The sequence below is a fragment of the Stegostoma tigrinum genome, chromosome 38 (assembly GCF_030684315.1).
Source record: "Stegostoma tigrinum isolate sSteTig4 chromosome 38, sSteTig4.hap1, whole genome shotgun sequence".
Classification (NCBI taxonomy): domain Eukaryota; kingdom Metazoa; phylum Chordata; class Chondrichthyes; order Orectolobiformes; family Stegostomatidae; genus Stegostoma; species Stegostoma tigrinum.
This window is the reverse complement of record NC_081391.1, coordinates 6,352,693-6,364,798: the sequence shown is the minus strand read 5'-3', so window position 1 is coordinate 6,364,798 and position 12,106 is coordinate 6,352,693. Positions and strand designations below refer to the sequence as shown.

The 12,106-nt window shown below is 42.9% G+C and overlaps 1 protein-coding gene across 1 annotated transcript in view; it reads left to right on the top strand.

Moving 5' to 3' along the window:
• The window catches only part of phf5a (PHD finger protein 5A), a 39,046-nt gene extending 35,675 nt beyond the window's left edge, over positions 1–3,371 (top strand). Inside the window, exon 4 of the mRNA XM_048521492.2 lies at positions 892–3,371. Coding sequence (XP_048377449.1) covers positions 892–981 — 90 coding nt within the window. The 3' untranslated portion in view covers positions 982–3,371. The remainder of the gene's footprint in view (positions 1–891) is intronic.
• The last annotated feature ends 8,735 nt before the right edge of the window (positions 3,372–12,106 follow it).

Genomic DNA, 12,106 nt, shown 5'->3' with positions numbered 1-12,106 from the left:
TCATGAGGGTTATAGATAAGATGAATGACAAGAGTCTTTTCCATACAGTAGGGGAGTTCAAATTAGAGGGCATATTTTTAAAGTGAGCAGAGAAAGATTTAAATAGGACATGAGGGGCAACAACTTTATGCAGATAGTGGAATGAACTGCCGGAGGAAATGGTAGTTGCAGGTACGGTTACAACACTTAAACATATTTGGGGAAATTCGTGAATAGGAAAAAAAATTGAGGAACATGAGCCAGGCATGGCAGGTGGGGCTAGTTCAGTTTGGGAACATGGTCCGTGTGCACTGGTTGGACCGAAGGATCTGTTCCATGCTGTATGATTCTAAGCAGCCAGGAAGTATGGTTTGTTTGTACAGTTCCAATCAGAAACACCACTAAAGACAATAAACCTAATTCTAAAGCCTGAATAGTTAATAAGAAACTTCAAATACACAGTTAACAAACTCAAAACATTGGATCTTTGCCTTTGAAATTCTCAAAGAACAATGTCCCTGTGCTGCTATTCCTCTGTGGAAGGTAACGCACAGATACAGGGTACAGTGGCAGAGGCACCATCTGCCCTCTTGTGCCTTACCCTATGGGTCAGACAATTGAGTATGGCTGCTGATCATCTCTGTCCTTGCCTGATATTCACTTTCGAGCTGAAATTGTTTGTAAATGAGAAATTGGAAGGCTGCCTCATCCCTCCAATCTAGCCCAAGCTGTGAAAGATCCCAAAAGTGTTTCCCTCGATGACTTGACTAATGTAAAATATACTCTGGATAAAACCTGTGAACTTATGCATGCCTTCACTGGGCAAGGAGGTTGTCTGAGCACAAAACTAATTGAAGTATCATTTCCTTTGTTTCCTCGGATGCTGCATGCCTGTTTGTTTTCGCCTCCTAGAGAGATGGATGTCCGAAAATTGTCAATCTTGGTAGCTCAAAAACTGACCTATTCTACGAGAGGAAAAAGTACGGCTTTAAGAAGAGGTGACCTGATGGAATCTTTCATCTTCTACTGAATGTGGGGACGCTGCGATGGTCTTGTGTAGGATGTTTTAATGTAACTGTCTCATAATATGGAGTGTGGTATTTGATGGCAAAAATCGAACAGCATGTGTAGGAGGTGTGTGTGTATACACTAGTTCCTTATTCTGTCATTTTTTTATATAATTAGAATATTTTCTGTCACTCCCAGCAAAGTGAGTTTGGAATTAAATTAACAGATTTCTGACAGTGGACCTAACGCTTTTTATAGCTTCAACACCACTGTCTCTTTCTGGGCCGGAACAATACTGCTCACCAATCCAAGGTTGTTTTTGTATTTGCAGCCTTTAAAGTTACCCAGTGTGAGCTGGTTGAGAGTTTAGCAAGCCAGGATTTAATTGTTAAGTGATTCAGTTAATGGTCATCACTTCACTTCTGCTGTGGCTGCAAAATCCTTTGCGTGTTGCATGTAAGCCTTGGATGCAGATGCTTGCTTCTGGACTCCTCCTCGTAACAGAAGATCGGGTGTTTAATTTTTTACCTCGAGTTTCATATTTGATTAATCTTGAGGCCCATTTGTGGATTTCACCAAAGTAGTTTCTGACAGCCATCTGTTTTCCACAAGGGTCATATAGTACAGTTCCTGATATTTCAATTGAACATATTCAACTGATGCATTTTTTTTATAACTTGCAAAAGGCTGTTCTCATCAAGAAGTGGTGTGCCATGTTTGTTAACAGAAATATTTGCTGGTTCCCCCATGTCCCAGGTAATTACACAGCAGTGCAGAACTACACAGACAGAATCAGAGACTGCTCAACAGTCTGTTCAGAACTAACTGGCCTCTGGCCTCTGCTGAGGTGCCAGGACTCCCTGGGACCAGAGTGGAGAAAAACAACAGCAAATATTCCTGTTCTGGTCACTGTGTGTGTGTGTGTGTGTGTGTATGTATACACGTGCGCGCACATGCTTGAGTGGTCGGAAAGGATCAAACAAATACTTGATTTATGTCACCGAATCTCAGTGATCAAGTTGCAAGACTTGACGTCTAGGAATCCTTCTCAGTAATTGTTACTTACATGTAATACTATTGTTGGTAAATTAGTGCAAATGGAGTGTTCTACCAGACAGGCAATTGAAACAAAACTGCTGGGGATATTCTGATTACAGTGAGATGCTATGAAAAATGAATTGTACTACTTAAGAAGAATGAACTTTGGGCTTTTTTTGGTGTTCAGTGCTTATTTCCTGCCTGGCATGAATCAACACTTGTTTTGATAGAGGAATGCATGATTGCAGGCCTTGATCTACTGATTACTCAGTAATTCTGCAAAGTACTGCCCCCAAAGGAAGTGGAGGCAGTTGCCAATGTTTCAACTAGAGTTGAAGGAATAAATCAAATTTTCAGTTTGGGAGCCAATCCTGGGAAAACCAAATTGCAGAGGTGACCCAGCATATGGGCTGGCTGTTTCTGTGAGCAAACTACTTTGTGAAACAGCCTGCCTGACAATCACGCTCTCCTTATTTTATGCTTTGTGACTTGATTTGGTAGTGGTACAACTTATTAATGAGAATTTTTGTTTTACATGCCAGTTAGAGATCAGTTTTTTATATATAAATGCAGTACCTTTTTCCCAATCCCTTTATCCCCTTTGATTATCTAACTTGCTATGATATTGCTGCACAGTGCCTGTCTTCCTGGTTGGGGAAACTGGAAGAAGGAAGGCTTCCATTGGTGCCAGATATCCTGTGTTAAGGCATGCCCTGTATTGACTTCTACACATCCCTCTTCTGGATGCAGATAATCTCAAACAAGTTTAGATAAGTGCAGTTAAGATGGGGCCATGATTGAGGCATTTTGTGACAGTAAGTTTTGTTTTAAAGTCAGCCAAAGGTGATGGGAATATTCTGATGAGTCTGTGTGGAGTTTACTACTTAAACTGTTATGAATTTGCAGCTTTTTGCTCTGTTTTCAGTACAAGGGTATTGAGTGGTTAAAACCATTGGTTTTTTAATGGAAACGTGATGTTTGTGTCTCTGTATCAAATCAGATCAAAATGGAAACTTATTTTCTCCCAGGAGTTTCTTTAGAATTTACTTATTGACCATTTGTGCAGAGGTTTGAAGATGTGTGTGATTTGTTGTTGTTTGTTACACAGCTGCTGACTAGTTTATACCTCCAAATAAATGTGTGCAAGTGTTCCACTTTCTGGAAACCAGTTTTGGTTGTTGGGTAGGACAGAAACGAAATTCTTTGTGAGCCCTGAAAGATTGACCGCGTAGGCTTCAGTTCTATTTGAAGTGCCTCCACTTTCACTTGAAGATTATGTTTGAATGCTTTTAATTATTGGGCTGTGATTGTTACCATTTTTTAAAAAAATAAATCTGTTTCTTTTCCTATGTCTCACCTTGTGTTTTCTGAATGTGGCATCCCAACTTAAGAAAGAAGTATTAAAATGTTGAGGACAATTGGGATACTTCACTAGTGTGGTGGATAAGTGATTATCTTTGAGTGTTAATTGCACTCCTGCAAGGTGGCACACTAGGTGAACATTCTGGGCTGTTACAAATGGTGCTCCCCAGTAATAACTATTAGGGCTGCAGTTTTTTGCCGTGTTTATCAGTGACTTCTATGAAAGTGTGTAGAGTATTATATCCAAATTTGGAATAGATACCAGTGCATCCCACAAACCACCCTTCCATCCATTGACTCCGTCCATATTTCCTACTGCCTCAGGAAGGCAACCAACATCATCAAAGACCCCTTCCACCCTCCTCTGTCAGGCAGCAGAGTTTGAATACGTGAAGAAACGGCTTCTTCCCCACTGTTATCAGACTTTTGAACAGACCTGTCAAATATAAAAGTTTCTCTCTCGTGCACCTTCTTTGTGGCAGTTAACACGATATATTCTGCTCACTGCTCGGCTACCCTGTGTGGTACGATCTGCCTTTACAACACACAGCAACACCTGGGGGGACACCAGTTGTACAAATGGGAGCAGCATGTTACTGAGAGGCATACAGTAAGTGATTTGGCTAAATAACGACAAAGTTCAATGTGGTAAGTTGAGATTATTTTCACTTTACAGCCAATAACAAATTGGAGTAATTTCTAGAGGAAAAGAGAGATTTCGATGTTCACACATCACTAAAGGAATGTGAAATGCTGGCCTTCATCTCCAGGAGTTGGAATACAGAGGAGAAAGTTTAACATCATTCATATAGAGCCTTTGTCAAACACTGTCTGAGATCAGATTTAAAAATAGAAGCAAGAGTAGCCTGTTTTAACCCCTTGAGCTTGCTCGACCATTCAGTAAGATTGCCTTAGTGGATCTTCTCTGAACTGCTTCCATTTAAGAGACCAAAACTACACAGTGCTTTACATGTAGTTTCATCAACACCCTGTATATATTTTCTAATCATCCTGGTCAGCGATCACATCACACCCTGCTGGAGTAGGTGGGATTTGAATGTGGGCCTCCTGGCTCAGAGGTAGGGACAGTACCACTGCACCACAAGATGCCTGAACAGTTGCAGTAAGACGTCCTACTTTTATGGCCCGAAAGGCCAATGTTTCAGTTACTGCCCTAGTTATTTACTACATGCTAACATTGTCATGTGCAAGAACACTAATCCCTCCATCCTGTAGTGTTCTGACATCTCTTTTTAAATGGTGCACTGTCTTCTACAAACAGAAGGTGACTCTGGATCAGTTGTTAGTTTTAAAGCTGGGAGATGCATGTTTTATTCGGCAAAAGTATTCCGATGTGGGCCATTGGCAGGTATGTGGAGTTGGCCAAGGATCACTCGAGTTCATTAAATGGTGGAACAGACTCAAAGGGCCGAATGGCCTACAGCACCAACGTTCATTTTGGTGGAAGAGTGGAATAATGTTCCATTTTCTCACAGTATTCACCATCTCCCAATATTTCTGCCAGCTCACTAGCCCTATCTGTATAAAAACCGGAAGAACTGCAGATGCTGTAAATCAGGAACCAAATCGAAGTTGCTGGAAAAGCTCAGCAGCTTCTGAGGAAGGGCCACTGGACCTAAAATGTTAACTACTTTTTTCCTCCTTTACAGATGCTGCCAGGCCTGCTAACTTTTCCAGCTACTTTGTTTTAGCCCTATCCGTGTCCCATTGCAGACTTCCTATTGTCCTTCTCGATTTTTCTTTCCTTGTCAGCAAATTGAGCCTCAATACTTTCAGTGCTTTCTTCCAGTCATTAAAATAGCTTGTGAATAGCAGAGGCCCCAGCACTAATCCTTGTGGGAACTCCTGTGTTAATTTGTCAATCTGAAAATGACCCATTTCTCCTGACTGTTTTTTCTTGTGGGAGGAATTTTTAAACTAACAATATCTCATCCACGTACAGAGACTCCGCTTTTATTTATCAGGAAACTGCTCAGTTGTTATTGAGTAAGGTGAGCCCTGATGGCAAATAAAACGATGCGTCAGCTGTAAGAAAATTCTGGCAGTTTTCCTGTTGTTTCCTTCGACTGTCTGTATCTGGGTGATAGTTTGCTACTAATTTTGGACAACCCAGTAGCGGACCATCCCACCCTCTTGCCCCAGGAATAACAGCTGTATAAGTGCAGGGGAGCTGTATTATTTAAGTCAACAAATTTAAAAACCAAGCAAACTTTGCTGGCTGCCCTCCTCTCCCTGATTCAGCCTCCTCTTGTCGACAGAATATGCAACACAACAATTGCACATTCAGCCCAACCAATCCAAGACACTGTTTGTCATTTACATCAGCCTCTCTCAATCTTCAGCCCACACGCTCTGCCTTTGTCTTTCACCACTTTGTCTGGCCTCTCCAACTCTATTTGCTTCAACCACTCTCTTTCACCTTCCTTGTTCTAACCGCACTCTGGCCAGCTCTGACGAAGAGTCATCTAGGCTTGAAACATTAGCTAGCTCTCCCTCCATGGATGCTGTCTGACCTGCTGTGATCTCCAGCACTTTTTGTTTTCACTCCCTGGCTAAGTAGGTTTCTCCTGATGTTTATATTGGTGAGTATCTCATTCTGTGAGCATTAGGATTCCTCCTGCTCCCTCCATTCCCACTTCCCTTCCAGCACTCTCCTGAAACAGTGCCAACGTAGATGCCAAACTCTCTCAGTTGTCAAGAGCTCCATTGGCTCAACCCCAAATGTTTCAGAGTTCAGTTATTCCTGATTATGATAACCTGTTTTGACTGCCATGACTAGTTGAATGTATAGACTATGCACATTCCTTTGAGCTGAAGTTACAAACTTGCTGAGTTTCGCTCTGTTCTGCTGCTCCCAGTGATGTCACAATATCCCACGTATGCCTGATAGGAGCAAGCTTCAAACATCCCTGCAGTTCTGGAGTGCAATTTTGTAATGTCGCTGCTTTCCCTGTGCCCAGACAAATAATGCTACAAAGCTGAGTAGTTGTAACTTTGTGGTTCATTGTGACGTTGCAGGCATTGTCATTCATGTCTGGCTCCAGTACTCAATGCTGAATGCAATTCTGCTTTTGAGCATTTAGAAACATCAGTGGGTTCTCTTTCTTCCTTCCTTCCTTCTCTTCCCCCCCCCGCCCCAGGTACAGCGAGGATTCCTACTCTGTTGATAGTGGTCTTTGTCAGCTGCTGATTGATGTAAACAATCCAAACCAGCAAGCCCATAGTGAGCTAGATTAACTTGAATTTTGCACTTGATGATACTGTTGCTGAGTATTCACCAAATAACATTGCTTTGAGAATCACAACATCCATTCACCTCTCTTTTGTTTTGATCGCCATTGTTATTATGCACAGCTGGTTCCAGATGTGCGTAGTTTCAAAATAACCATCTTCCCATTTCACCACTTAACATTTTCTTCAGAGAAGGTCTACCTTAATACACAAAAACAGAAATTGCTGGAAAAGCTCAGCTGCTCTGGCAACATCTGTGGAGAGAAAGCAGAGTTCTGAGGAAGAGTCACTTTGCCCAAAATGTTAACTCTCATTTCTCTCCACGGGCCTGCTGAGCTATTCCAGCAATTTGTTTTTGCCCCTGATTAACAGCATACGCAGTTCTTTTTTTTCATTAAAAATACTTGTACCTGCACAAGTCCTATTTTCCAGCACTAGGCCTGTGGCCTTAAATGTTATGCCAAGTTCTCTACCAAGTACATTTTTTAACTAGGTTGTGAGATTTTCCACCTCAATTGCCGTCCCAAGCAGTGCATTCCAGACACTCTCCACCCTCTGGCTGAAAAGGTTTTCTTCAAATCCCCTGTAAACCTCCAGCATGAAGAAAAGCTAACAATGAGGGATATAGCGAACACAAAGGGTTTCCAAGAATGATTACTGGCTGTTCCAGTACTTGGCCAGTCCTTACTCAGGGTCATGACTGTCTGGCCTAGGCCCTTATGTGATTGGCATAGGCATTTCTCAAAGCATAGAGCCTTGGGCACGTAGGGTGAGATGTTCCACAATCAAATGGGATTGGGGAGTTGGGCTTGCTTTCCTTCTTTGTGACCACTCTGTCCCATCATTAAGGCTTTGGAAATCAAGCATGAAGCAGCTTGCTGGCCAAGTTGTCATTGTTCTGAGCAATCCCTAGCAACTCCTTCCACCGTGCTTCAGAATGTCTTTGAAGCGTTTTCTTTGTCCTGCCTGGAACATCGGCCGTTTGTGAGATGAGAGAACAGGATCTCGTGCGCGTGACCACCCAGACACAGTGTCCACTCCACCAATAGACTAATGGAAGTGCTTCACTATTCAGTGAGATTATAGCCAATTCAATAGTCCTCAACTCCCACCTCGCCCCCTTAACTCTTGATTCCCTCACTAACTAAAAATCTGCGTAGCTCAGCCTGGAATATACTTAATGACCCAGCCTCAACAGTCCTCTGCAGTAAGGATTTCACAGATTTACAGCCCTCTGAGAGAAGGAATTCATCCTCATCTCTGCCTAAAACATGCAACTCCTTCGTCTGAGATTATGCTGTTTGGTCCTCGACTCTTCCAAGAGAGAGGGTGACCTCTTTGCACCTATCCTGCTGAGTTCTCTCAGGATCTTGTATGTTTCAACCATAGTGATGACAACTGCTCTGTACGTTTGGACTCTACTAACTTGCAGAAGACTTTGCAGGCAGCACTCACTGCCTTAATTTGTAAAAGGATGAATTTATACAAGGGATGTGGTGTTGGATCTCCTTGTCTGCGGTGAGCTTTTGAGAAAGGTGGCTGCCTAAATATGAAGTGCTGTGTGCAAATGTAAGAGGAGAGAGAAATACCTGCCCTCTCAGGCAAACATGAAGTTCTCCATTCCACTGTTGGGAAGAAGAGCACTGAGATTCTAGTTAATGGTTATCCTTGTTGCACTTTTTCGTGGGATATGGGTGTTAGCGGCTTGGCCAGCATTTATTGCCCAACCCAGTTTGCCCTTGTGAAGACGCCTGCTTGAACCACTGCAGTCCACCTTGCATAGGTACATCTACAGGGCAGCTGGGAAAGAGCTTCCAGGTTTCTATAGAGTCATACAGCATGGAAACAGACCTTTTGGTCCAACCAGTCCACACTGACCATGTTCCCAAACTAAAGCAGTCCCACACACCTGCATTTGGCCCATATGCCTCCAAACCTTTCCTCTTTATGAGCTTATGCAAATGCCTTCTAGATGTTGGAACTGTACCTATATCCACCACTTTCTCTGGCAGTTCATTCCACGCACAAATAATGCTGTATATAAAAAAACTGCCTCTCATGGCCTTTTTAAATCTTTCTCCTGTCATCTTAAAAAAATGCCCCACCGTTTTGAACTCCACTACCATAGGGAAAAGACTCTTGTCTTTTATAAGCCTCTATAAGATCACCCCTCAAATGTCTATGCTCCAGTGATAAAAGTCCCAGTCTTTCCATTCTCAAACCCTCCATTCCCAGCAACATCCTGGTAATTTTTTTCTGAATCCTCCCCAGTTTAATAATATCCTTCCTACAACAGGATGAGCATAGCTGTACACGCTACTGCAGTAGAGGCCTTACCAACATTCTGTACCTCAACTCCTATACTCAAAAGATTTGAGCAATCAAGGCAAGTGTGCTACCCTGTCTACCTGTGACGCAACTCTCAAAGAATGATGTACCTGAACCCCTAGGAGTGTCTGTTCTACAGCACTGCCCAGGGCCCTGCCATTAGTTGTATAAGTCCTGTCCTTGTTTGTTTTACCAGAATGCAGTGCTTCACATTTATCCAGTGAGGGTTAGACTCCATCTGCCACTCCCCAGCTCATTGACCCAATTGATCAAGATTCCTTTGTAATCTTTTTGAGCCGGTACTAATGAAGGAGCAGCGATATATTTCCATGTGAGGATCGTCTGTGGTTTGGGGACAAATTTGCAAGGGATGATGTTCCCATATATCTGCTGACTTTGTCCAGCTAGATGGTCAAGGTCAAGTGATTTGAAGTTGCTGTCGAAGGAGACTTGACAAGTTGCCACAGGATATCATGTATCTCTCCATCAGTATCAAAAACCTAATTATTATATTTAGCCATTATCATATTGCTATTCATGGCAGCCTCCTGTGAACAGATATGTGATTCCTTTATTCAACTTTTCTAATGAGATGTGAGAATCTTTAACTGGGCAAGCATTTGTTTACTGTCCTTAATTGCCCTTGCAAAGGTTTTGGTGAGCTACCTCCTTAAACTATTGCAGTCCTTGGGGTGTATGCAAACCCATACAGTCATTAAGAAGAGTTCCAAAATACCTTCCTGGCGATAGCGAAAGAATGGTAATATAGTTCTACATCAGGGTGGGCTGTGGTTTGGAGGAGAGCTTGCAGGTCATGGTGTTCCCAAGTGTCTGCTGTTTTTCTTGATGGTAGATGTTGTATGGGTTTGGAAGATGCTATTGAATATACGGTTAGAGCTCAGTTAAATGAGAGGTGAGGTCAAGGGAACAGGATGCATGTAGGAAGGCTGTGTCACCCTAGATAGGGTGTCTAGAATCATACAACAGTACAGGGTGGAAGCAGCCATTTGGCCGATTGAGTCCAAAGAGCATCCCACCAAGATCTATTTTCCAAAGCCTATCCCATGGCTAATCCATTGAACCTGCACGTCCCTGAACACTATGGGGCAATTTAGCAAGGCCAGCCCACCGAACCTGCACATCCCTGGACTCTACAAGACAGTTTGGTATGGCCAGTCAACCCTAACCTGCACATCCCTGGACTCTAACAAGACAATTTTAGCATGACCAATCCACTTAACTTGCACATCCCTGGACACTATGGATAATTTAGCATGGCCAATCCACCCTAACCTGCATATCAGAGGCAGGCCATTTAGGACTTAAAAAATGGAGGAATTTCTTTGCTCAGAGAGTGCTTCATCTTAATTCTCTGTCTCAAAGGACTGTAGAAGCTCAGCCATTGAGAACGTTCAAGACAGAGATTTAGAGATTTTTAGATGCTGAAGACATTAAAGGATGTGGGACGGTGCAGGAAAATGGCATTGAACTTAAAAGTTCAGCCAAGATCTACTTGAATGGTGAAGCAGACTCGAGAGTCTGAATGCCCAACTCCTTTTGCTTTTTCCTACGTTTGTGTGTAACAGAGACTGTGATTCAGAAGTACACTATTGCCCTGAAACCCGTGTTGTCGAAAGCAAGACCTGGATGACATTCAAGCTCAGATTCATTAAGGGGAACTAATATTCACGTCACACAAGGTCCACAAGAGAGAATTTAACCACGTTTCCTTGATACTTACAGCATGACCATCACTGAATTTCTACACCAATAACATCTTGGAAATTAACATTGAGTGAAAACTGGACTGGGCCAGCCATATCATTATTATGGCTACAAGAAGGGGTCAGAGGCTAGGAATCTTGTTGTCAGCCCAGGAGGTGGTGGAGGCCAGTACAATGGCAACATTTAAAAGGCATCTGGATGGGTACATGCATAGGAAGAGTTTAGAGGGATATGGGCCAAACACTGGCAAATGGGACTATGTCAGATTGAAATGGCTGGTCAGCACGGATGAGTTGGACTGAAGAGTCTGTTTCCATGCTATATGACTTGATGAGTAACTCACCTCCTGTCTCCCCAAAGCCTGTCCGCTTGTGCCTGGATGTCTACAGCTCCAACAACATTCAAGCAGCTGAAAACCATCCAGTTCAAAGCAGCCTGCTCAACTGGCACCACATTCACTGTCGAAAGTCTTTCACTCTCAGCCATGTGTGTACCATCTACAAGATGCACTGCAGCAACTCACCAAGGGTCCTCCAACAGCACCTTCAAAACACACAACCTGTATTGTCTAGAGGCACAAAAGCAGCAGGTATATTAGAATCAGCTGCCAGGGGAAGTGGTGGAGGCTGGTACAATTACAACATTTAAGAGGCATCTGGATGGGTATATGAATAGGAAGGGTTTAGAGGGATATGGGCCAAATGCTGGCAAATGGGACTAGATTAATTTAGCATATCCGGTCAGCATGGACTAGTTGGACTGAAAGGTCTGTTTCCAGGCTGTACAACTTTATGACTGCCACCTGCCAGTTTCCCTCCAAGCCACACTCCAGTCAAAGGCAAACTCCAGTCATTCATGAAAAATACCCCAAAAAGACGCAGATGCTGCAAATCAGAAACACAAACAGAAATTGCTGGAAAGTCCCAGCTGGTCTGGCAGTATCTGTGGAGGGCAAGCAGAGTTAGCATAACATAGAATCCAGTGACTCCTGAATTGGTGATTCCAGGGGCATAAATTTAAGATTATTACCAAAGAATAAAGGGAGCGATTTCTTCTACATTTCAGGTTGTTAAGATGAGGAATGCCCCAACATGGCCAAATGTTTATCAATACCATTTTCCTGCACCATCTGATGTTTTTAATTTGGAGAATTTATTGATCTCCATTTTTCACATACTGAATCTGTGCAACCCTCTGGGGAACAGACTTCCGAGGATGTAGGGGGAAGCATAGCAGCCAATTTATACACAGCAAGCTCCCACCAACATCAAGGCAACAATACTAAGCATTCTGTTTCTGAGATGTGATTGAGGCTTAAATATTGGCCAGAGATAGTTCCCTAACTCCTCTTTGAAATAGGACTATGGGATCTTTCAGTGAGGGAGATGAGCTCATGGTTTTAACATCGCATCAG